Source organism: Trichogramma pretiosum, unplaced genomic scaffold, assembly GCF_000599845.2.
Source record: "Trichogramma pretiosum strain Unisexual culture from Peru unplaced genomic scaffold, Tpre_2.0 scaffold60, whole genome shotgun sequence".
In the NCBI taxonomy this organism is placed as follows: Eukaryota; Metazoa; Arthropoda; class Insecta; order Hymenoptera; family Trichogrammatidae; genus Trichogramma; species Trichogramma pretiosum.
Genome location: NW_019640805.1, coordinates 349787 through 377479, shown reverse-complemented (window position 1 = coordinate 377479; position 27693 = coordinate 349787). Strand labels below are relative to the sequence as shown.

Genomic DNA, 27693 nt, shown 5'->3' with positions numbered 1-27693 from the left:
TTTGCATGAAGCATCTCTTTATGCAAATGTATTCGTGCACGTTTGATTCTCGATCTAAAAATGTCGGTCAGTCTACTACGGTTGTGTCAGACAAAGCAATTCTTTTGACTTACACCATAATAAAAGTGTCCAAGTACTTGTACGTAGTAGAAATAAATGTGCAAAAAATAATAATCGAAACGATAAAGGCTCGGTTTTCGGTATCGTATAAATTCACGAAGAATGCAACGTTCTCTGTCACTGACACGTATGTATGCGGCCAAAATCCGTTGAGTCATTGATACAGGAAAACGAAAAAGTTTGGGTAGGGTTTCCATTTTTCTTGACGAGTTCTCATATTGAAACATGGAACAAAACGTTACTTCGTGAAAGTCGTAATCGAGTCTGGCGCGCGAGCTATACGCGCACACTTAGCGCAGCCACGCGTACATTGCTGCACTGCGCCGCGCGAGTTGGAGTTAAGAATCCATGTCTGTAATAATCCGCAGCCCGAGCAACAACATCACGCGAGTATACACGGCAAGTTACACGTAGACTTGCAATTTACAGGGCTGTTATAAGCCACGAGAAGTTTGCTTTAGTTATATACTGTACCTGTAGGAGAGAAAGAGAATACTGCATGGTACATTGCGACGTGTGTTTCTCTCGTTCCTTAACACTTACGGTATAAGGAGAGGTAAGGCATAGAAAGATGCTACCATTACTAATGATTGTTACCACGCTTCTATGAATACATATAATTTTAAGTCCAAGATGCATCTTATTTAATCAAACATAAGTAGTTGGGCGAGTAAATATAACTTATACCAACCTGTAAGTTGCAAATTTTATACTTGTAATTCCAAGTTCTGCCTTTGCAAGGTTTACGACGACATCGCTTTTGTTGTCTCGATATTCCCCCTCCGCATGTTCTGTAACCAAAAGAAATAACAATTACCGAAATGTATAATGATAATTATAAAATGAGTGAATAATAAAATTACAGCACCGCCAAAGCTACCGAATAATAATATTCTCGTGAGAGAAAATGAGGCAGAAAAGTCAAAGGATTTGTGGTGACTCGAGCAAAAGGTATGCGAATGCACAACCAAGCGCAGGACTTTTTTGCACTTCAGGAGGAATATATATGATCCTCGTGGATCAAAAAAAGTCGTAAAAAAGAGAAAATAAAAAAATGAACGCACTATGTATATATGCTGGCCAAAAATACACGCACACAGAGCAGCGCAGGAGCAGCGAGTTCAAGTAGCAGCGACTATATAGCCGACGAGATCGATGGATATGTACGAAGCTTAAGAGCAAGATCGTAAAATAGGCGTTTCCGTGTCCAAACTTATAAAGCTCATAAATTAGCTCAACGCAGCGCTAGGCACACATTGAACACATTGTGCCGGAAGCAAGACCACCTTGTAATCGGCTCGAAACTTGTCATCCGGACAAACTATCATTGCTCTGTAAGAAGTGAGAAGCAGCTTGTGCGAGCGGAGCAAAAGTATTGCCCAGGGATCGGAAGAGAAAAATGTCCGAAAACGCGGTTTTATTGAAAAAAATTGACGTGGTTTGTAGCAAAAACTTTGGAAATTTTGACTGATCGCCAGGTGGTTATCAACTGGCGTTTCAGCTTTAGCAAATATGCGAAAACGCTCATTATTTGATCTTCAAATTTTTTTCGAACTTTTAACACGCCGTTCACACAAAACTGTTCTCTTTGCTCGCGAGATATACCAAAGATCTCAAGTGCTGCTGAAGAATTACGTGCAAGACGATACGTTGTAAGTATCCATCTCACAGCGAAACTAAGTGGATTTTTAAGCCGATGAATAATAATGACAATTTTACAACTCCCTGGCGGCATTTCACGTAGAAAGAACTGGATCTAATCTAGTTTATGGCTTCAAAAGATTAATTAAAATTATGGTACCACATTGTAGAGCTAAAGAAAATATTCTCATCGCGTTCCCTTTTACACTTACGCCGAAAGTACTCATTTGCATTACGAAAGTCATAGCGAAATATATTAAAAACTAATTCCAGTAAGTGTTATATAAAGTATTCTTTTAAGATAGCAAAAGATCAAGCGTACGTCATTTTTATACGTTAACCAAGATCAACGATTTTTAAATATAACGGTTAAATATTAAATAGAGTAATATAGTTTAAGTGGGAAATGATGATATAATTGAATATTGTAATATTGATGAAATAAAATTATGATATCTTACCGTGAGCAAGGCGACCATTCTCCAAAAGCAGTACCCTGAAACATGATCAAGTATTTTTTAATGAAAGCTAGATTTTACTGAAATAGAATTTTTGAGATTACACGTGAAGTAACAAATTGAAAATTCAACATTTATTGCAGAAGAAGTATAATTTTATTATTTTTATTTATCTTTGTCATCTTGAATGTTCGAAGTTATTAATTTTCAGAGCAAAATCTAAAATTAGCTTTATTCGTAAGTTCTCGGCTGTAAAATTAGATTACACGAATATACTCGATCACGACGAAATTGACGAAAACGCTTTATTATTCTATAATTCGCACGTTTAAACGTGTGGATTGAAGAAGATAAAAAAAACCAGGAGGAAGGTGCTCCTTACAGTAATTTGAAGATAATCTTTTTAAGTAGAAATCGTCAGAAATATCACCCTGGCATAGCATTCTCGTCATAACATGGTTAGAAACTTGAAATTAAATTCACGATGATCGCTGATCAATAACAGCAATGAATCGTTAATTTTTAGAATTTAATACACTGTACCGGTGCGATATTTATACTCGTAATTGGTTAAAAAATGATGATCAAGAGTTTATAGAGTTTATAGTGTCATACACAACGAGGCCGTTTGCGCAATTATAGGGTAGCTCGAGCATGATTGCGAACCTATATGTTTGCTTGTGCGACAATCAAAGTGCGTAAACATTTGCAGAAGGTTACAGCCAGTCTATTCAGATGTGTGTATGTCATGTATTGGGATGTAGGCCAACGATCAGCGTCAAGAATACCTCGGCGAATACGTCCCAATATTATTAAGTATGTATATGAACTAATTCTTGATGCATTATTCTTCCAACTTTCAGTTTTACGCTCAGATTCGGTTTAATGAACGCACTGAAGTTTTCTGAGCATTATAAAAGAATAACATCCATTTTTAGCTTAATATTGACAAATCATATGAGGTAAAAAAAACACTTTTTAAGATCAATGATCGTGCCAGTTTATACGTTTAATCCGTGCTTCCTCAGTAACGATTAAAAGAAAAATAATAAGTAGCTTTATTACCAGCATCATATAAAAAGAATAGTAGCCGATATTTCAAAATTACATTAACCTGAATTGTGGTGGTATTGAAAGTTTACAAGAAGTACAAAACGCGTACATCCATTCTGAAAACACATACTAGAAGACAAGGTGAGCAAGCGAGAAGGAGTGAAATCGGAGGATTTCAATTTCTAGCCAATCTAAAATCAATCTTAGTTCAGCGAAGCCTCGTTTCGAAAGAAAGGGAGGGAGTGAACAGAGAAGAAGAGTCGAACGCTGCATCAGAGTTTTTCGGATAGCGAAAGCGAGAGAGAGAGAGAGAGAGAGGCAGAGGGTGAAGAAGAGCATGAAGGAAAGAGCATTTCGAGGTGTACCCAACGATCGGATTTAAACGCGGCCCTCTGTAAGTCTGCATTATTCAAACTTGGTCTGGCAAGTCTTCCGACTCTAACGCTATTTTCCTGAGGTTTTCTTATCTCTACGCCTTGCCTTTTCTTTCTGCTCTCCTCGCACGAATGCATTTCTCCTTCACATTTTTTAAGAAAGTTTCAAGAGGTCAATTCTATCTCCGTTTGCTAAAACAATCCTTCAATCGCGTGAAGCTTCGACACTTTGTAATCGTCACATCAAACGTCAATAGATAATGATAAAATAATAAATAAATGAAAGAGAGATCCTCGTCAGCACGTACACTTTGGGTCCATTGTGCCAAAAAGTAAATTAAAATACCTCGAAATTTTGGTTTTTCGTCGTTTTTGAACTAAGCATTTTCTGATGAATTTTTGTACACAAAATTTATTGATGGTCTTCGTAAAATCACTAAATACAAGTGAATTTTATAACGTCGATAACATATTTTGGAGTTTTTTGAAAGCTTATAATTTCCTTATAACTTCCTTTTTCTCGTTTTTTCTCTACTTTGTTCTCCCTACACATTATGTATTATGGGGTAGCTTTCTATATTGATGAAGCAAGTTGAAAGTTTGAATTCTCCAATGCAAATAAAGCTGCGGCAAGTTTCACGCCAATGCATTGAAATTTTTTGTTAATGCTCTGTTCCACTGAATCACTTCTCTTCTTGCTTCCTTTTTCACCCTATCATCGATTTAAGATCTTTCTATGGGTGTTTTTCATCATCCAGCGAGCGATCAAATTCCTAAGTAGCGAATGACGCGATTCTGCATTATTCAATGCTCTAAAAGGCACGTCGACGTTCGTTTCAAAATTTCTCAACCTTCTCTCACCCTTTTTCTCTTCTTTTCAACTTGCTTTTCGTCATTTTCACCATATCGGTAACTGCTGGGGTTCTTTGGCGGCTCGGATTGACGAGCTTACAGTGCTGCAGCCAAGATTTTATCGTATACGTGAGCAGGTGTCAAACCAGCGGTACATCGCTTTTCTCTATCTCGTTCCCTACCTCGATCTCTTTTGTATGAGTGGTCTGAGGTTCGATTTTCACGAGGCAAACAGCAGACTTCCAAATTATTGAGTGAGCAACAGTATATTTGCTAATGGAAGCATCAAGAGCATCGACGAAGCTTTGGACTACTTTCGGCAAATCCTCTTCTACCGAATGTAAGGAGATCTTTCTATCCCTGGCTTTCAAGCTCTTTCGAAAGTGTGCATGATACACGATAAATCGTCAAAATGTCATTAAAAATATCTCTGAACTGGAGTTCACTCGTCTATTGCATGATTAATCGATAGGTAACCCTTATAAACTTTTAAATTCTAAGCTTTCGTTTAAAATTTAACATGAAATGAAAAAATTTTTTTGTAAAATTTATCGCAAATAAAAGATAATAAAGAAAAAAATAATAAATTCATATTCTTGAAAGATGCTTAAGTATCAACGAGCTGTTATTGAAATCTCCACCGTTTCATATTAAACCGGCAATTGAAAGTTCGGTAAGATGGTAAGAGATCTGCGATCTGAAAGTTATCCAATTAAAAACGTGAGTTGCCTGAAATTGGAAAACCATTATTGAACAAGTTATTTTCAAGAGTATCTTTCCGAACACGTGTATTTTCAAATTGAAAGTGTAAAAAATCTGCAATGATCACAATGGATAACATTCTTACTTGCTATAAAAAAAATCTTTCCAATAATAGTCTTTTATTGTTGGTATCTGCGGTCTGAAATATTTTCCTTTTATTTTCAAGCGTAAAAGTTCAGCTTCAATTTTATAACTTCATAACAATATGTATCTTTTAAACTGCGTATCTTTCAAACATACATAAGTATCAAAACAAAAGGTAAATGTTTCATCCCAAGTACCTATTAGCAATAACCAGAATATGTACAGAATGAATTATGTAGCAGATGTGATCGTGCAGCAGACGAGTTTAAGTGTAGAAATGAACGTGAACAAATAAGTTGTAGGTCGTATGTGTTTTTGAATATTATGAAATGTAGACAACAAATTTTCGAGCAATTTGCTCGAGAGGATTTTCGTATATTGCATGTATTACGCGATGCGATGTAATAACGCTTGAGGTTTAGTGCAGGCTCTGTACTCTCGTCTCGCTTCTCTCTCTCTCTCTCTCTCTCTCTCTCTCTCTCTCTCTCTCTCTCTCTCTCTCTCTATCTTCTCTATCTCACTCTATACTCGGAGCATCGAGAGCTCATGAATAATTAATGTGTGCACCTCTTCTCACCCACCCATTCGTTTTCGCCGGGCTGTATAGGTACTGTAGCGTCGTCGGTCTTCTTCCTGCTTTCCTCGCGTGTACTTGTATATTTGTTATATACATATAGCGTATACGTAGACACGTATCTGAGCGATATCAATATGTGTGTATGCAGACACCGCGTTCATCTTCTTTAGTTCGCACAGTAAGACAGTCTTGGTGCACGAGGCTCGAAAGGAACAAAGCAACTACGACTAAAGACGCCGAGGTGTGTCGTACAATATTTCGTCATCAAGAGTGCAGAATTATAAGAGGCTGGAGGTAGAGAGACATATATCGCTCGCGCGAGCTTATGAACATTTTGTCACCAGTCGCTTGAGTTCGTCAGCACGATTTCTGGAGAATGCTTTGCTCGCGTTTGCGTGACGATTAGCGTGCCGCCTCACCACCTTAGCCGATTCGTCTTTTATGTTTTCAACTCAACTTTTATCGGTTCAATATAGTTTTAGTTTTAGCCCGACGAAAATTTCGATTATTTGATCCAATAATTCAACTTTTTGAGAAGAATAATAAAATTGAATCAAGGACTAAACATGTAACTTGTTATGTACCACAAGTTTATGTTTAGTCAGCACTTTTTTACACCTCACGAGAATTTTAAAATTTCACTTATCGTCGCCCCAGCGCACGAAGGTATCGCTTCCAATTCTGCAGCATGAAGGATACTTACTCGCGCGCAGAGGCAAAAAGGTGCTAATTCGAGCGCGGCACCAAAACAGTACCTTGTTCAAACGCAAGAGCAAGAAAGACGATCACTTCTAGTTTCTTCTCAGAACTTACAAAGTTCTCTTTATGTGGCAAATTGAGTCGATGTCACGGTGAGATGTATTTGTTTGCTCGCATTACAAATAGATGAAAATCTTTACACTAGCTCGATTGTTTTTTTTCTTTTTGCTCAAATACAGAACCAAATTTTATAATTTACGGCTGGGTTGCAAATCTAAAGTCAGCGAGTCAAAACTTTCTTGCCACTGCGTTTGAACAAGGTACTGTTTTGGTGCCACGCTCGAATTAGCTACCTTTTTGCCTCTGCGCGCGAGTAAGTATCCTTCATGCTGCAGAATTGGAAGCGACCTGGGGCGACGTTATAATGTTACTGGAACACCAGTTTGAAGAAAACGTTGCCTTAACTTTAATATTTATAAATAAGTAAAAGTGTCTAATACGTATGTTTTGCTTTGGCAGATGGTCCCTTTATTACTGTATCCGTACAAGTACCAATAATCTTGCAATATCTGCACAAGTATCAAAATGAAAGATCTTAAAAGATGCTGCGAAGGTAGGTTTCAAGACTACGAGTTTGATCTTCACAGCGAAAGGTCTGTAAACGCATGCAGTTTTTCATACATACAAGCCAATGCAAATATTCTTAAATTGCTTTAAGAAAATATTTTTTTGCTTTAAACCTTATTACTACGTTGAAAAATAGCATTACAATTGTTGAACTAATATCAGGTCGAAGAGTAATCCTCAATAACCATGCAATTGGTTGTGCTTTTTAAGTAGTACAAGTCTATAAATAGTCTGTCATTATTGAGAAATAAATGGAGCGAATGAACATTTTCTCATCATCTCGATTCAATGCCTTACTAGTAATGCTGTCGAGCGTTTTAACATTACTTCAGTTGCTCTGTCTATTAAATGATCCGATTACTTCATGCATGCATTAAATTGCAAAATACCCAACATTATCTTACAAGTAGAAAAGTAACAAAATTTAAAACCTTGTCTAAGAGTGTGTCTGATTCGGCAGCGGTGTACGTGTAATAAGCTTTTGCAACTACGTGTTACACGTGTAGCATATACTTCGAAATAAGTTTTTGCTTCTCATCTGTACTGAGAAAAATTTTTCTTTACATTTGGGAAATACTTTCAGTAACGCGTAAGATCTTCAAAGTAAGCATGTCTACATAAATCCATAAATGCAAATAAAGTCGAGCCTCTAGTGATTTGCACGAAACTTGAATGTAAGTCTATAACGCTTGTACGAGCGGAGATTTTGGGATACAGATACGTATCGAACTGTTTCCACGAACGATTCAATTTAAGGCTTTTGTAAATCAGTAAATTGAGAGTTAAAATAAAGTTTGTACTAAATTTCATTTTTTGAATTTGGAGTGCAAGCATCTAAACCCTATAATAAATATTAAAATTTGTTGATGCTACTTACAAAAAATCACATTCTGAAATGTTTTATGTTATGTAAGTTTTCGCTTTTTTAAATAAAAAAATACAGTGGCTTTCAAATTTAAGTAAAGATATAAAATTCGAGCAATGAAGACACCTTTGACTTAGGTAAAACCATGTACATTTAATCACTTGAAAAATATTTTTAGCTTTTTTTATTTTTCCAAAAAAAATATTCATGGATATGTGCCAAGATTCAAACAAAGATGGCAGCGATAAATCGCACGCTGCGGGTTCTTTATATACCTGTATACAGTATCGTATACTACCCAATACATTCGTAGCAGCACGTGTATGCACTTGTTTATATACGACGAAGCTTTTTGCTGCGCACGCTAAAAATGAGACGCATTTTAACTACCGATCGTTTCCTCGTGCACAACAAAAATTCCAAACGTGCCGCGCTTCACGCACATTTCCCATCTATTCGACGATAAACTCCTTGCGCTATTTCAAATCTTGTACGACTTCCCCTTAGCTCATATAGTAAAAAAAAATGAGTCAAACTGAACTTACAATTTCTTTCGCCTATGTTTACTCAATACGGTGAAAATTTTCAAAATTCATTCTAACGCTTTTCTACAGAGTTTTATAAAATCAAAAAAACATGTATAACCGTAACATTTAAATGAAAACATTTTTTCGTCGACCTGTGCGACTCTCATTAGTAGCGTACAAAGTAAACTTTGTGGCCTTAGAATCAAGTTGAGCTGTGCGTCGCGTGCATAAAATCGTGCTCAAGGATGACGCTACATTTACCAGACTTGTCGTCATCGTCGTTGCCACCGTTGCTTTCTAAAGTATCCACTCTTCAACGACATTGCTACTGCAAGCTGCGACCTTGCATTTAAACCTTACCCTAAACTTGAAGAAAAATTTCTTACAGCACTACCTATACACAAATTTTTAAGGGTGTACATATTTAAGCGAAAGCGATGACAAGGGCTTGTTATGCACGTAGAACGCAAGAAACAAAAATTAAAAACCACCCACCTGTGAATTTTAAATATTATTTTCGCAAACTCATGTGTGAAAATAACATTGCTAGCAATCCCATGTGAATAGCTTCGTCTAGTTTTTTTGTCTCTCGAAAACTAGCGCTTGTCAAAAAATCTGCCATTGAGCGAAAAGAGAATAATACCTTGACACTAAAACCTACTGGCATAAGAGTTTGCAAAGTCAATAGGGTATATGATGAGCATGAAGATAAAAAGCCTCAAGTGAGAGTAAACTCGCTCGAGAAAATGACAGAAACATCAAATGGTAAGCAAATTGATGAAAAATTTAACATTCGAAATCAGGACAAATGAAATTGGTCGTTGAATCCATCTTTTTTATCGCTTAAAAATTCGTTTAAAAATTCCAAATACCGAAGAAAGATTGGGTGCGTGCAGAAAATATTTCTAAACACGAAAGACTTAAAATACACTTCTCTGGAACGGAGAAATAAGTCGGTTGAAGCTGTTAGGAGGCTTGAAAAGCGAAAAACCAACAATGAAAATGTGTGCGACCGATTTGCAAACTAGAGAGGAAAGACACACATGATATACGTAATACACTCGTGAAAGGAATTAAGCGTGTAAACGGGACTAAAGAATAAGATTTGCCAAGGCATTTTTCAGATTTTTTATTCCGGAAAAAAGAAAAGGGGAGAAAAATGAAAATAAAGTGAGCGAGAAATTTATGTTCAACCGACTGCTTGACGATATTTCGTGAATTCAAGTGAATATCTGCGCATACACGCTATAGGTGGTACGGGTCGTACTCTCCCTCTACGGCAGCACCTTTAGCGAGAAGACTCGTGAGTCATGGTCACTGGACCGCGCAGCTTGTGAGCTCGGCGCTCGCGACTCAAGTGTACATCTCCTCAGCATTCAGAGGCTATATGCAGAAACTACTTGCTATACAGTTGCTGTAGTCGTTGCGAGGAGTTATACGCTATTATACACCGCTGAACAGTGTACTCGTGCACAAATAAACATAAATATGAGCACATTGTTGGCATTGTTAGTCCACCAAGAGTTGTCATTTTTAGACAACTTCGTTAGCTATTCGTATCAACTCAAATAGTCGCAAAAATACACTTCTACTAGCCACGAATGACTTGAACCTTAAAAAGTAGCACAAACAACTGTTGACCATTCGTAATGACACACTGACAATTAGCTGTTTCTTTAATTTTTTTATATTCAAATATAGCCTCACCTGATTTAATTGATCCGCTTCGTAATTGACTGAATCGGTGACTTCTAAACTGCCATCGAGAGTGCTGTTATCGTTCGCAAGTATTCCCGTCAGGAATATCTATAAAAAGATTAAACCAAATCAAGTTTTAAAAATATACTCTAAAAATGCACAAAATTAATTAAAAAATATTTGATGAACATAAAATAGCAGTTTCTATAAAACATTAAACTAAAATTTTTCGCAGCCAACCTAATATTTTGATTGGTGATATGCGTGTGCTGTATGTATAATATATGTGAAAATCATATTATTATTTTGTACGTAAACATGCGCTTGCACTGTTATTTAACGTATAATTTTGCCCATTACGTGTTGTACATATACGGCCTACGTAAAACAGCGCGGTTATTTCACTTCATTTAATATAGTGGGTACACAAAGGCTTTGCAGCATTTATTGGGTAAAACTGTATGATGTTCCAACCTAAATCCTTCATACACGTACAGCTAAAAAATATGTTATTCAATAATTGAAAAATATATATTTATATTTTTTAGTTCTGCAAGTGCCTTAATTGAACTGGATGCCTTTTGTACTGATTTAAAATAAATCTTCTTTAAAATTCTTTGTTTTTTGAATACATTCCATACATTTTTGGGTATAAGGTTTTGGCTAGCTGTAAGTCTTAATTCATTCTATGTTTTTTTCTTTTTTATAACATTTTTTCAAATTAAGCGAAAAATAGATTGATATTTTTTAAATTAAAAAATATGCGATAAAATGATTACATCGATATTTAAAAAATGCTTAGCATAATTTCATGCAGTAAGGGCCCTCAAATTTCCAAAGTGTTTCTCTCTTTTTCTTTGCTAAATATTCGTTTAGTTAGCAGGTAACGCGAAAAAAAAGTTGAACGGCTATTTGCACAGGATAAAAAATAAAAAAGGTCGTGTCTTTGAAATAATAACAGACTAAAGAAGAGGTAAAGAAACGGACAGCCGATGAAAAATGACGAAATAAAAAAGGCGAAGAATACGTGAGTCGACCGAAAGTTAAGATTTTAATGATCAAATATAAGGTGTGTACTTTTGGAGTTTCGGTGCGTGCACGTATCATATTATTGCCGAACCGAGTACCCCTTCGCGCATGAACTGACTGCAGGGATCGTTTTTGATCACTATCGATCGACTTTTATTATTATGTATGTATGTGGCCATGGAAATAAATTAGCAGGGCGCGGAGAACCATTAATGGTAGGGGAGGAGGCTAAGAGAGCCTAACGTCTCAATAAATAAAAGTTGCCACTTGTGGTTTTGTTGCGTATATTGGAACAACGGCGACGGCGTCGATGAGGACAACGATGTAGTCGAAAGGAGACCATCGTCTTCTTGCAAGCCGATAAATTTTAATTAATGGAAGCAGCCAATAGCGCATGCAATGCTTACGTGCACTCTCCACTCGACCTCCGAATCTCTGTTTGCTTAAACGGGAGAAAGTTGAGGAGCGCTCGTCTTATGGAAACAACGAACAAGACTCATCTTGGTTATACTAAAAAATCGGTGTATTTCACGGTTTGCTTCAAAACATCTTTAGCTTTAAATAGCAGCTATTTATACGATTTGCGCTACGTACTCTTCTTATCAGTATCAAATCTTTCAACTTTCTCTTGAAAGAATCGCAGCCACTGCAGAGCGATAAGTTTCAACTAAATTGAAGATTTTGCAACAAAAACAAAAAGCCAAATAATCGTCGAAGATTTACATCGCGACTCCCGTTCTTCTCTTCCCCCTTCGTGCAGCATAAATGAAAGAAGAGTGTCGAGTGAATTCGATCGCACGTATGGTAGCTGAGAGAGCTGTGCGCAACACGGATCCTCGCTCTGTTGCGTGACGCTGCGAATATAAAATTAATTCGACAAAACCCAGCCAGCGCGCGCGCGCGTGCCTGTATATGTGTACACGCAGGCGTAATGCCATTCTTCGGCGAAAAAGGCGTGAGTTAGTAAGCGCGCGGCGTACAAGACTGCATAAATGCAATCGAATGTATTTTTATAACGAGCCAGGGGATCATCTCGCTTGAGCAGCTTCGAAGACGCATCGTCGAAGGCGATTTGCTGTCCGGATGGACTATGCGCTTGGGCAAATTATTCGAGAGGTTTTGCATGCGAGCGTGTTTCTCGCTATATAGTGCGTCGACCAGCTCTTCTTATTTTTGCAGTTAATCCGGATACAGATAGGTATTTTGCATTGCTTCCTTCAATGTTTCAGTGTTGCAATGTTCCGTCGAGAGTAGCCATCGTTATTGAATTTGCTTAAACAGATCGCTAACTCGACCACATTTCTGAACGAGTTTATCATGATGGAGGCCCATGTGGTAATGCGATACTGCAGCGGTATGTGAATTAATTTCTGCAGTTGTTCTGTTGAGGCATTATTTGCTAATATTGAATATTGAAAAAAGCTGTTAATCTGCTTATAACTGCATTAAGTTTCAGAATGAAACAATGCAGATTTCATCTTATCTTTACATTTTTAAATTGTATAGAATCGGTTTTAAATCATTCCTAATGTTCTATAAGAGCTAATACATAAGGCTGAGAAAACAAAAGATCTGCGTAATTATGGGATAGTGAGACTGTCTATTTAAACTGATAAGTAAGACTAGCAGGGTAATCAGCAGATTTTTGAAACCCGGACTTTCGAGTTTATTTTTTCTCAGATACCGTTCCCTCCTTTTTGGCTGTAACCCTTCGAGATGAGGTTGAGAAGCTGCTTTCTTTTACGCAACAGCAACGATGAAATCAGTACTTTTTTGTTTTTACTTGAATACCACGCACGTGTGGGTAGAAGGTTATTATAGCCGCATGCATACTCGTACCTTATGATCAAACCTTTTCGCACTGCACAAGCGGAAGAGGACGAGGGAAGGAGGCCCGCCCAGTAGATACCGCAGATACAATCTCTTTCTTCGGTTCGCCCGGCCCGGCTTTTTCTTTCTCTCCCGCGCGGGTCAAAGGTGTTTTGTCCTCCTTTTTTTCTCTCCTCCCGTCGCGTATCTTGTGCACGCGCGAAATTCAAAGCGAACTGCCGAGAGGGTCGAGCCGTCGATTATGTGCGAAGCTGTATACACACTCATGGTGATCTGCTTCACGCACTATAGCCAGAACACAGTCGTCCCCTTCACATGTTGTTGAGTAGTATGCGTTTGGCTCGGGGTAACTGCGCGACGACAGAAGAAGGCTTATCAGACTACTGCATCTATTCAGTAGAACCTGTCTGTACATACAATCCAGTGATAGAATATAAACAATATTTTTTAATAATTTCTGCCACCAAATTTTTAACACTTCCAATCCTGATGAAAAGCGCATATATCTTCATTGGGATTTTCAATCAACACTACTTGGGAAGTGCAGCAGATACGTTTGAAATCTAACTGAATCGATAAGCTAAGCTCAACACTGTCTTTCTCTTTCTGGACATAGAACAAACGAGTTTTTCTGCAATGATGGATAGGAAGATGAATGGTAACGCATGTAATGTTATTTTTCGTCGGGTAAGTCAGATCCGATTGAAAAAGCTGAATTGACAGTTCGATTAACTCTTTACGTGTAGTGCTTTTTTGTGAAATATGAATGAATTCAAAAGTCGAAAATTGTTATTCAAAACATCTGCCAAAATCTCAGTTTGATAGTATTCAATTTTTTTCAAATAATAGACACATAAATTTTTGGGAAAAACGCAGCTTAGAATTACCAAAAGAGTTTTGGAAAAAGTCAAGCGAAGAGAACTGTGTACAAAAGACGAATGGAGCGCGCTGAAAAAACAAAATTAAAAAAAAAAAGCTAGGAGCTCCCCTCTGAGAATCATTTTCCCAAGGTAAGGGGAGAGTGGCTGCTGCATCCGTTCTGTCAGCCGAGCTATGCCACCGCCGTGTGCGCCAGTTTTATGTACATACATCGTGCCAAAGTTGTATTTACCGGTACACATAGAAAGTCTGTGTCAATACGCACTCTTAAACATCTTTTTTCGTCTGCTCTTTCGATGTATACTTTGTTGTACTCGCCTTTCAATTTTTTCGTTTTATTTCTTTAACCTATTCACGGTTCAGTTTAAACTGTACTTAGTTTAGTGTTGGTTTTTTTTTTAAATAAAATTAATCTAAATAAGTTGATTAACAAAGAATTTTATAAATATTCAATACGAGTGGTAATTTTTTTCGTTTGTATAATGTCTCTTTTTCTATTATTTCTAAATTATAAAAGATCAAGTTTTATATGTGCCGTCTTCTTTGCGTCAGCTTTCCTATCTTTTCGCACATACGTGTACACAGACGTTTCGCAAATGTACTCAATTTCGAGCACGTACTTTTCCTAAGAACGTCTCAGAAATATATTGAGTTGATCGCTTTTTTCTAGGACAATCTTGTGAGGCGAAAATGGAAGCAAAAACGTGCACTTTCAAAAAAAAAAACTTCAAAGAGACATTAACTTAAAAATTCAAATTCAATGAAGCACCTTGCAAGTTCACTTAATTGAAATGATGCGCGACCCATTGAAATGGGATTTTAAATGTTAATGAAATTGTTACAATTTATGAATCATAGCTAATCACAGTATAATAAATCTATAATTCGTTCAATAATACATTTTGAGACATTTTAATTTATCAATTATTTTTGCTACGAATTGTGATAAGTACACCGTCCTAATGGAAAAGACTTAATGGTGTAGTAAATAAAGTTATGCAATTGAAGGTTTCGAGGGAACTTAGTCAATTTTGACTTTGAGAAGGAATCTTTTGGCGTTTTGTGCTTTTAGAAATCCATCTACTTCGACTTGCCAATGTATCAGATTACAAACTTTAAAAGAAGTAATCAACTCAACGGAACAGGTTTCTACACCGTGTCAACTGCAACGGTATGAACTCCTATACAGTAGTTACATATTTTTTTGTATTGTTATAGTAGAAGAAATTTTTTGGTTGTATATATTGTAGATCTTTATGAAATAAATTATTTGAGTAGGTGGTATTGAACAATCAATGAAATAATTCAAGTACATATTATTTTGCATGTTTTCTTTAAAACTCATTTGATTGAAGGCAATATTTTACTGATGATTCGAAATGTTCTTAATAATGAAAATTTTTTTTTTAATAATGGAGTTCCAGAATGAAAATGGCGTTAATTATAAAAAAAAATACAGTAATCAAGTTCAAAAAAAGTTTGATACAAGCTGTCGCAGGATGTGGTCTACATATTATGAATAATGAAGTGTCAGACAACAATAGAGAGGCGGCACGAAATTATTTCATTTTTTCGTCGAAAATTAGCCATTATCGTTTAAAAAATTAAGTATGAAAGTTTACGACGCATCGACTCATAATTAATTTAAAAATTAGCCTTTGTAATTGAGATTAAATTACCAGTTATTACGCAATCTTCTTATGATAAAATGACATTTGAGAGCTAGGTTTTCGAATTTCCATCGTTACGAAGAAAAAAAGGGAAAGAGAAAAAAAACGTAAAAGTTTGCGTGCGCAATGCAGCAGCTATGCGGTTGTGGAGAGGTGCATGGGTCGTCGGCATTGGCACACGATTTATATACCGTCAAATCAGATGTTCTATATTAGATAGAAAGAGAGCGAGAGATCGGCGGCAAGTCAGGAAAGGTCGAAGCGGGGGCGGAGGGCTTCGAAGGGAGAACGAGTCAGAAAGCATATTGCTTTCAAATTGCTTCGCGATTGGAAGTCGCGATTAGAAGCGATTTTAAACTTCTGATGCCTCCCGCAGCCCAAGTTCTTTCAGCACGCTTCTGTTTGTGTAAGTGTGAAGTTACCTTCTGCAAGGGACTCGATCTGCATCGACTATCTTTTTCGCTTTTTCTTTTTATTCTCCTTTTCATTCTTTATTCTCGCGCATACGAACTCGGCGTTGCATGATAGGAATTGGGTACTTTGTGAAAAGCTAAGGTTCCACATTCGCACTACACGTTGCCAGGCCGAGCGATCGATGTCGCTCATCCTCAAAATTTCTGAAGTGAATTTTTACCCGATTCGAGTCAAAACTTGCCTTCTGCATCGCAATAGAGCGATGGAAACATTTTTAAACAAATTTTTCAGTGGTAATACTTTCATCGAAAGAAAAAGATTCACAGTACAATGAAGAATATTCAAAGTGCATAACAGTATATGTCATATTGAAAAAAGAGGTCCAATTGCATGATTGCGGATTGGTGCCCCGAGCGGGTTCAACGTTTCGCGTGTTAGACGCGTTTCGTGCTTTATGTGCGCAAAACTTGCCGCTTCTCTGTTTGAGCGAGAAGTGTCTGAGTTCACGCGTTGGTGGATTTGTATTTCGGGAAACGATTACTACAGGTATATGTGTATGAGGGCAGCGCGTCGGCGTGAAACACGCGAAGCATCTCGGTCGATTGTTTTTGCCGTCATATTTGATCCGTCCATCATTTATCAAGTGACTTGGCTAAGAAAAACGACGAAAAGCACGAGTTTGTGAGGTCGCTAGATGCATTAAAAAGCAGGAAGAGAGCGGTGAGAAAGAGAAATAGAGAGAATGAGAGAGAGAAAGAGAGAGAAAAGAAAAAATAAGTTACCACGGACAAGCCGGTCGGGTTAATCGCTAATTGTCAGGGACTGACGTTATTTGTCTCCCTTTCTGCTCCTCTTCCTTGTGCAGTCTCTCTTTTCTTATAAAGCCATTTTCTACTTTTTCTACTTGGATCGTGCGGTTTTTTATCTTTTCGCCTGGGCTTAGTTTTAATTAACAACCGGCTAAAGCTCGTTCCCTAAGCGATTAGGGTCATCGGGCTTACAGTACCGCTGGAATTAAAACCGGCAACTAGTCGTGCTTACATAGTTGTTCTTCCACTAGGAACGTCTATGTATGTACATGTAGCCATACATATTTACCTTTTCATTGGAGCTTTGCGCGGGAGAACAAGCTACTTTACAAACTGAACGTAATTTTCTTCTTTCTCTCCCCTCCCTTGTGGTTTTTTGATAATCAACTCTTTTCGTTTGGCCCGTTGCTCTCGAGCAATATGCATTTTTACCGTAATGCATTATTACAACAGTTAATGGAGAATCGATAGATTTATCTGTAAAAAGAGAAATGTGTATTTAAAGGACTCGAGAACCAACACGTACAAAGTGCAGAGGCAAGTACAGCAGCAAGCATGGGGCTTACCACTGTAGGCGATAATCTTACACTCGAGGCTTACGCACGGATGTATCTCGAGACCGGAATAATGTATGCTACCTACGCTGACGTTGCACCGATGGTCATTTAGATCCCAAACGCGATTGTGCTCGAGCCTCGGCCTATATCGTCGCACCTTCCGTACTACCGCAGCAGCTTTTGTGTGTAGTGTGTCGTGTATCGGTCACTTTCGAAGTTTCTATTAGCGCTGGGGATTCTGTAATTCGTTGAGCAGTCTTATTTATTCTACAAGGCAAAATATCAAAATCTCGTGTACTTTTTCAAAACATTTTTCAGGCCAATATTCGATCAGCTTCTAGCTTGTTTTTCCCATTTTTTTATTTTTTTATTATGTCGTCGTGTTGACACATGATCGAAATCCGAGATATCAATTACATGCTCACGAAATCTTAGCGGATGAATGGAGCAAAAAATGATAGTTAAAAAAGACAAGAAAAGAAAAAATGGCGAGAGCCCGATAATAAAGGAAGGAATCTTCAATGAGCTGCACAGCCGAGATTGAGCCTGCTGGTCTACGGGCACGAGAGAGAGATGCCTCATGCAAGAGCTTTCCGAAGGAGAAGACGGTGAGCTCGTTTCGCCGATAGAATCTCTTGCACGGCTCAAGGTGCAGCCGCTTGCGCCATTGGTGGTCCCCGCTATATAGGTAAGCGCGGCGTTGTGACTCGGCGGAAATACTGCGCCGGCTATGATATACGTGCCCGACGTATCAATTGAATTTTTCCGCACTCCGCATTTACGGACGGATATGTTTATCTATATTATGTGTGTTCGTATATATATGTACGAATGCAATTGCTGTAAATCTTCGCTTTATCGATTACACGAACGTAACTACCCATGAGTGCGTGAAAACATTTCCAGCTCATTATCTTCTCATTGACTCCCAGGATGATTTATTAAATTACACGCGCAATTACAAAAGCATAAATGCTGTGGAATTTTTTAATGGAAACAAGCCATTATTTAATTTTTTTTTTCGTTTTAAGAACAATAGTATTAGCAATGATAATAATACTAACATACGAACAAACCGACGAAAAGATTTGAAAAATCATTTCAATAACTTGGACTCAATAAACATGGACGAGCGTATAAAACAGATAAATACCGGTTAGTTCAATAATCGCTAGGAACATTTTCGGAGCATCGGAGAAAAGCAGTACGAGGCGGGCATTGGGCAAATTATATTTTCCAATGAAGGAGAATGATACGTACGCGAGATTGGCGCGAAGCGGATCGAAATTTGTGGCACATCCATAAGCGAGGCGAATTATGGCCCCGAGCATGCACATACGTACACAACACAGACTTGAATTCGCGCGGTATATGTATTATATGCGGATATATATATTCGTGCGCATTGTAACGAGCAGCTAAAGTTAGCGCTTACTGCAGTAACAGCTGCGAATCTATCTGTAACGCGCATAACACCGCTCGATGAAGATCGTAATTTCTCTCGAGGGGATGGGAAATCGTGAAATCGCGCAGCGTTTAGAAATGTGGCTCTAAGCGAATTTTCGCCTGATTGCGTAGTAATTCGAAGTTCTGCAGCAGCAGCAGCAGCGGCAGCAGCAGAAGCCACCTGTCCTTTTCAATTGAAAATCCACCGAACGCGAATCTCACTCGAACATGTATAAATGGCATTTGATTCGCGAAATGGCAACGCAGCGCCCGCGTGACGTGCCGCATGCGAGCTCTCGAACGCGAAGAATCATCGATGAAAACAAAGTGCAGCGACAAATGCACTCGGGACACGCGCGTGCAGCAGTATATGTACGCGCGGATTTTATTACCAAGCAACAAAGTTCATTAACCTAATCATCTTACGTACTAGACGTATAGTACAGAGATATTGCCGCACGCAATGCTATCTCGAGCAGACATGCCCCTTACTTGCAAGGCCGCGCTATTGGGAAATCTTGTTTGCTACCTATAGGTATACAAAGTGCATGGGAAAATGGCGAAGAACTATCGGTAACACGTGTACTTTATACACATCTGTATATATTATAAAATAGAATTCGCCAATACATAAGCATAAGAGCGAAGCTCGCAGCACTACATGCATATACAGCACGGACGTAGAGAGCAATAGGTGACTGACACCCCACGAGGCAGTTCCCCTTTATTCAATATTTATTCGTATACGTCGCTACATTACTCGTTTCCGTGATGCAGACCTATATAGCAACGCGTACAAAGGCGCGCTTGCGAGGATGCTATGCTCGCGCGCGCGATACCCACCGCAGCCCACCGTACTCTTTCTGACCTCTGCGGCGCGTGTATATATGCAAGAGACAGAAATACAAGCTGCGATAGAGACGCTCCACATTTTTATCGATTTCGTGTAAATCCAGCTATGAAATAACAGACGGCCAGGCAGACGACGCGACGGCCCCTCTCTGAATTCCCACTTCTCCATGTGTGTCTATGTATACGTGTACCGACGTCCTACACGTGTATTGTACGCTATATGGCCGCGCGCACGTCCCTTTTCAACCTGCTACTGCTGCTGCTGCTACTGCTGTTGCTGCTGTTGCTCCGTGGAAGGCTATTTTCTGCATATAAGCCCGAAACGTAGCGGCTATTAGCTATACGTCATGTATACAGGATTGCTTTGCGCGGAAAGAAGCCGCGCGTGGCGCCCTCGCTATATTTTGCACGCAATTCGTGATCGATACGAGCCGATCGTTTTGCAAAGGAGAACCAAATCGACGCAATCGAGACGAGAATACAAGCATGCCTATATTTGCTAGACTTTTGTGCTCTCTCTGTTACTCTCTCTTTCTCCCTCTCTCGCGATTGGCGTATTCCGTCTGTCACTGTGTAATTCAGGATGTATCGATACGTATGATTCGTGACAGTTGAATGAACGTGTTATAATCGTCCTGATCCAATTTTTCGGACTATATTCATTTTTTACGGATCTGAATTTTTTTCATTTCATTTTAACTTGATCCTCGATAAAGCTTTATTGTTGGACCCAACGCTCAAATGTGATTATTGCAAAAAGGATCATTTAAAACATACGTATGTTTAAACTTTACGAAATGTCAAGAGAATGAATTTTTGTTCGTAATTAAGTAGCCCCATTCGAGTCAACTTGTAACGCTAATAAAAGAGAGAACGAATATTGACAAAGCAGACAGTATGTATTTGAAAAAGTATATGTATTCTTAAGTGCCACAGCCCCCTTAATGCAAGTTCAAAGACCGACAAAGGCCAAAAAAAGGGAAAAACCAATGTACGAGTAAATTCGAGCTCATCTGGGTATACGTGTAAAATAAACAAAGTCTAATGAAGAGCATCAACGAAACATGAAAAATTCCCAAACCGTCTACTAGTTTCGAGATCGAGGTATTGTTTTAGTTGTCTGCACGTGTTTTTGCAAGTTCTTGTCGCGAGCGCAGTAAAGCATCTGAAAAATCTTGCGTGATGAGTTGGCTCGCGACCTCAAATACTTTCATCTTTTTTCTATTTAGCAAATTCTTCGTCAGCTCACTAGCCTCATTCTTCTGTCTTCTTCATTAACATTTGGCTTTTGGTCATTGTGCTTTTTGTCATTTTGCCCTGACGCCCGACAAACCTTTTCTTTTCCCGTACAAATGAAATTCGAAAAAACATAAAGTTGAAATGAATCTCGCTGAGGGAGTTCATGTCGATTAAGAACATGACGATGAAGATGATAATGATGATGACAACGATAAGCAACTGGACTCTTTGATAAAACTGGTATATGCAATTAGGCTTGATAAAACTTTATATGCTTTTTGCTCTAACAGAACCTACGAGCGCGCAGCGTATCACAATTCCAGGTCACGAATTTTCTTAAAACTTTTTTGCGAGCTCTGAGCGATGAAAGTATGAAAGTAAGTACCAGCACTTCGTCGTTGGGTAAGTTTTCGCTTTACAAACTGTGGCGCATCATCAATATGTCTAGGGCTTGTCGACAAGAATACCTACATTTAGTCCAGTATTTTGTATTTTTGAGATAATTTAGTTTTAACTCTTTTTCTGGTCTCCGTGATAAGTATCTTAATAAAAATTTAATTAAATGGGCTATTTTAAAATCATGTTTTGTTTTAAATTATTTCTTGCATTTCGCACAGTATATCAAGTAAAATTTTCTGAAAAATTTTGTTCTTGAGAGTAAGGAACTATCTATAACCGTAGGCCAAACATTATTGAGTTATCAAAACTATCATGCTGAACTCTAGTCATTTTGTACTTTTCATCGGTCATTCTCTAGTATGATTTTGTTAATCCTCTGTTCTCGTATCTATTCTCAAGCTTGAAATTATATTTTACAGCTAAGTGCAGATCATAAATTAAATCTAACACCAGAAGTGCAATAGTTTTACCCTAATTTAAACGTCGTTGATGCTTATCTTAATATGGATAAAATTAGTAAGATCTAATTCATGTCACTTCTAAATAATGACTTGGAATATATAAAACGCACTTTAATTTAAATTTCAATAATTACACTATTAATTTGAACAGTAGTAGTTTATTAAACTTGCATTGAAAATAGTAAAATTTGTAATTGTAATAGTGCTTGTTCAATAAACTTATGTCATCGATATTAAAAGTTTTCGCTTAATGTTATAAACGGAAAATCTATAATTCAAGAAAAATAGAATAACACATTTTTCTATAGTTGGAAATGCTTTGTACATCAAAATACCTAAAATTAGTAACAAAGTGGCCAATTGAAGAGTCAAGAACGAAAAACATTTTCAAGGCGTATCTAGAAAAAAATTCATCTGAAGGTATGTTGAAAAAGAATAGCAATTTTCGAGAAAAATGGCCAACATGCTATTCCCATAAGACATGGAACATGTATACTTTTATTCACGAGCAGAACAAGCGAAAAATAGAATTTAGTAAAACGTCTGCAAAAAACTATATAGGTATAGCAGTATAAGTGTTCTGTGCCATATAAAAGACAATGAGAAGTACTCTGGCTAGTATCCAAACCCATAGTGGGTCTTTTTTTGAACGATAACAAAATAACGATTACTCTAAATCCAGATTTTTAAATACTAGCCTTTTTTGGCAATACACTCTTTTGAATTCGTAAACCTTCAATAAGATGAGTTATTTTGAAAAATGGAACAATTTTGAGATTTACATGAAATAATGCTATTTCCAGAAAAAGGATTTAGGAATAATATATAATGCTTTTAGTTCCTATGCTGGGTGTGAAATTAGTCATCAATTATTTTGGCAAAAAAGTAACTTCGAAATTCGGTACATTTTGATACGAGCCATATGGCCGTATGGACATTTTTAAATTTATTTTAATTAAAAAAAAATGTTTTAATCAAACCCGCTTAGCTTATGAGTTTTCATGAATTTCTTCAAGATTTTTTTAGCCGAAATTATTCTATTATGAACAATTATAATAGGTGTAAAATTGTTCATTGAAAAATCAAAAATTTTTCTCTAGGCAACTGCTTGTAGTATTGATAAAACACAGAGAAGCTGCAGCATATTGCAGTATCGTGAATTTTAGTAGTTGGCCTTTTCTTGCATCATATAGTTGCGAAGTTCCTATAGGAAGTACTCGTAGGCACAAGGCAATATAAAAGCGGCCGTGCCAGAAAAAATCTCCGTACAGTAAATAGCTTTTGGCTCGTTTTGCTTTCTAATGAATTAAGGTTTGTCGTGATTTGAAACTCGTAGCAGTCGAGTCTCGAAGCAGGGCGAACTAAGACATATTTTATGCAAGGAGCATGGGTATACTTGCAGAGCAATATCGCTATTTCTTATGTGTTTCGGGGTCAGAATGATTCACGCCTAACGCGCCGTGCGAATGTAACGTAGCCGTTATATTGGACATCGCGAGCGCGGATGGATACGACTATAACAGCAGTTCGAGTTAGTTGCTGCCAGTAAAAGCAGCTGGCCGCGCAGTAAAGTCGCGCGCGCACACCTCGGCTACGATGAGCACGTTCCTATCGCCAATACGCGTTTGGAGAATATAAACAAACGCATCTACTCTTCTGTCGAGTTCGCCGGAACGACTAGCGCGCGTCTATCGCCCAGTGGGTACAAAATGACCGCATCCGCTCGATTTTATGGCTTTTCAGAAATACTTCTAAACTAAATGAAATGACTAACGGCCTCTCAAAGACTCAGCGCAATCGAGGCGCATTCGAAAATATGTTCACGCCTCGCGTTTATGTTGCTTTTGCGTAACTCGCACTGTACTGTCATTAATGTCGCTTCATTGTGACAAATAATCAAAAAGTCGATATCTTTTACGGGTAAAAATTTGGTAGACTATTATATATTTTTTTACCGAACGAATGTTATGCTCTTTTATTGTCTAATACGCATACGCTTCATATCGAAAGTTCAGCCAAAATAGAATGTACACAGACGCCTTGCCATAATATTATCATGCTTGACGATATTTCCAATTTTTCCTTTTAATATTTCGTTTTACTCGTTGATTTTTTTTCGAGATTCTTTCTTTGATATAGAATACAAAAAAGAATAATTTTTTTTCATTGGGAATTTTTTCAAATGAACTTTCAACCTTTGAAGTTCGAAAACCGATCAATACTAAAATAAATTAGATAAAGCTAATCATTGAAAAGTTATCCGAAGATAGCGTTATTTATTTTTCAGACTATCGTAATTTTGTTTTACAATTATCGCTAAATACAATTGTATTGTTCAAAATTTGTGCAGATAATGAGAACGAATTTGTGAACAATGTGAAGCATGCGAAGGTTTTATATTTCGAATCATCCTCAATCAATATATATTGCTCAAAGGCTCGATATGTATGCCTACAGCTATGCGTGAAATCAAAGCTTGTTCACAGTCACGTGTGCGAAGCAAACAGACAAAATTGTTAGTCCGTTTCAAGTCTCCAATTATAGAGTAGCTTTGCCATGTTTACTCCTCTTAACAATTGCTATGGTACTTTTATGTACATTAGCATATTATACCGCAAATGCATAATAATGGAATATAACTGTAGTTGAGTGTCTATTGAGGAGCACGCCACGCGCTCGCTCTGGCAAGTATGACAGAGAGAGCTGCGGCGTAACGCTACTCATATACACAGCATTGGCTTTTTTCGCTACCCGCGAAAACTATTTTTCACTCTCATTTGAACTCCATAATAGATATCCTAATTATGTGCTATGGATTCCTGAAGCGCAATCCATCGATGTATATAAAGTCCCCAAAAATGTTTATAACTTCGAAATACGAGCGATTGAAAGAAAAAAACACATTGAAAAAAATGTTATCACCCATAAAGTGGTCAGACTAAAAGCGTTTCAGACCATTGGCTATTTCATGTTAGTCACGCAGCTGCTACGCTGTTAATGTATCGTATTTTTTGTTTTTTGATGTTGCTTTTTTTTACATATCATTGAAATAAATGAATTTAAAAAATTACTTTTGTTTTTTTTTGATTAACATACGATCATGTGATTAATACAAAATTCTGAAGACATTCATCATACTTTTACAAATACAACCAACACTAGATTCAAGTTTTAGTGAGTGTAACAATTTGTGTTACTATTTTGAAAAAATGGCATTTTTCATTGGTCGATACGATCTGCACTCTGCAATAAGCATAATAGTAGTCTTCAACTTTCGTCTAACAACTCTTATTTCTTATATTTTTTGTATTTATTTTACACAATAAGATTCAATTTAAGAAATCCAGATTGTTAATAGAATATAAAAAAGAAATATTGAAAAATTCACTTGCAAAAACTGAGAAATATGAATTTACAAATCAAAACCCAGAAACTTCTTTTCTTATGTTTCCCAATGATAATTGACCTGGAAAAAAAAATTTCAATAAGAAAATCTTTGATCACGAATAGATACAGAATTTGTAAAGATAGTGCACTCTATATTTGAGAGTCATCTTTCTACCAATGAATCTAAAATTCAAAAATATACACTTCCAGTAAAACAGAGTGAATTGGAAGTGCATATCGCATTCCAACTCAACAAAAAATGATTTTTCTTGTCTTAGTGCTGAAACGAATTCATTTAGGAATACACGGGAAAACTATGTTATGAAGTGAGTAATCAAAAAAATAATAATCATAAGTATTAAATTGGTATTGAATATAAAAAAAGAACAAATCACAAGATGCGCATGATCTCGAATTGATAAATTTTTACCATATGAAAGGGATGAGAAAATGAGGCTAATGATCGCTAGGACCACGAAAGCTTATAGTTGCGGCACACATCCGATCACTGCAGTGGGAGCTTCTTCCGACCTGGTAGACTATATAGAGTCGTCCGTGGGTAGAGCGAATAGAAAAAATATGTGTGCTTGAGTGTGTGATCGTATCCAGCAGCGACTCAGCTATACCACTATAACGTTGGTATGTGTAGAGTTCACGTCTTTGAACGAGATATATACGCGTATAAAATGCTATGAGACATAAAACGGAAAGAGATCATCGTTGGTTTCATCTATGTGTACGCAAGATAGCTGCGACGTGCAGTCGCAAGCACGCGCGAGCGTGTATATGTGTGTACGTGTGGATGCTGCGCTAAGACCTGCGCTGACTCGAATCGGTTGCAAGCTCGCGCGCCGCAGTGACGCGAACGAAAGCAGGCGCCAAGCCGGCGTCCGACTTTGCTATATCTGCAGTATACTACGCCGTCGTACAACTTGCACACAGATCACGTTGGCCAGGAGTAAAACTGAAAACGGGCTGTCGTTGAATTGAACGTACGGCTTATTTATTTTCCACGAAATATCCGCCTGCAGACAGCACAGATAGCTTTACGCTTAATTAAATGCAACAATTAAATGTGAAACGTTAACGGGCTGGTAAACAACTCGATTACCGTCGCTAAAAAAATGTCTCGGCAGGTATAGAGGCAGCACGTCTTGCGGGTTGCGAGGTATCGATCATCGAATTGTCGAGAAATGGCAAATTGATCAGCTGCATTAGCCGCGCATCGATGCGCAGACTAGTCGCTACTGCGAGAGCGAGCTCGATCAACGACATAATTATTTATAATCATAGTTGCGGAATTGAGCGCAAAAACAAATGAGCCGCAACGACAGACGAGCCCTTGAGTTCGTCAGCGCTCGGCGGAGTATCGATTTCGTCGCGCTGCTCTCTCTCTCTCTCTCTTGTACAGACGTCGCAGCAGCAGTTCTCCTAGGTGCAAACTTCGAAGAATGAATATTACGAAGCTCGTCACTCGAGCACGAGGCGTATAGAGCGCTCCATCATCTAAAATTTGCCTTTGCCTACAGAGTGCAGAGAGCCGCTACGAGCGCTAACGCGCGCTTCTCGATAACATCCGCGTATCCATTATCCAGGTCTTTATGCCTCCGTGATAATGTATACGGCTGCCTTTTTTTCTCTAACGCGCGACCTCGCCGCTGCCTGACTGGCTGGCAGCGTCATCGTTTTTCTATAGGTCGAGCAACGTACAAGGGCCCTCGTGCTCTTCTCGCTTGCATCGTTCAGGCCTATATCTGACGATCGTGTACCACTATAGCGACGCGATACACAGTCGCACACGTACACCGAGAGTCTGCGTACGAAGTCAGGCCAAGATTACATCAGCGAATTGTGCGGATTAGGCGCTGAGAATTTATACGTCATCGTGGCCTCGCTACGATTAGAGAATTGTGCTCGCGATAAAGGAGAATCTTAATGTTCCAGCCGATTGTATCTGTGCGAGGTAGCTGTGAACCTCGACAGAATAACTCGGATTCTCGCATGCGAATCAATTCTTGTTCAAATAATTTACTTCCGTGCACGAGCATCATTAGAAATTTGGGATTTACTCGTGTTTGTTTCAATGTTTAGGTAAATACACGCAGCTTTTTGCCTCGTTCACGACACAAGACGATCATTACGCAAAACGTGGAGGGCTGCTGCGAAAAGTTGCTCAACTGAAACTAGCTACGGGGATTATCGCGTTCGATGCAAACTCGCGGAAAAAAAGAGCTATGCGTGTGGCTAATGATTCATACCGACTTTTCGCAACTCTCCTTGTTTTTGTTTCTTCGAGGAAATATCAAGTTTGTTTTGATTAACGAGCTGCAGAATGTTGAGAACATAACTTTCCTGTCTGCTCTTTCACAGAAGAAAGCCCTTTT

General features: G+C 38.0%; 1 protein-coding gene across 3 annotated transcripts in view; it reads right to left on the bottom strand.

Annotated features, from left to right (window-relative positions):
* Window positions 1-27693, bottom strand: part of LOC106653522 (protein madd-4) — a 97786-nt gene that overhangs the window by 20245 nt on the left and 49848 nt on the right. For all 3 annotated transcript variants that reach the window (XR_001339412.2, XM_014372995.2, XM_023459760.1), the window contains 3 exons: window positions 10347-10445; window positions 2223-2257; window positions 812-911 (listed from right to left, as the gene is read on the bottom strand). Coding sequence is in view for 2 of the 3 variants with exons in the window: in XM_014372995.2 (XP_014228481.1) it covers window positions 812-911; window positions 2223-2257; window positions 10347-10445 (234 nt within the window). In the remaining variant the exon portion in view is untranslated. The remainder of the gene's footprint in view (window positions 1-811; window positions 912-2222; window positions 2258-10346; window positions 10446-27693) is intronic.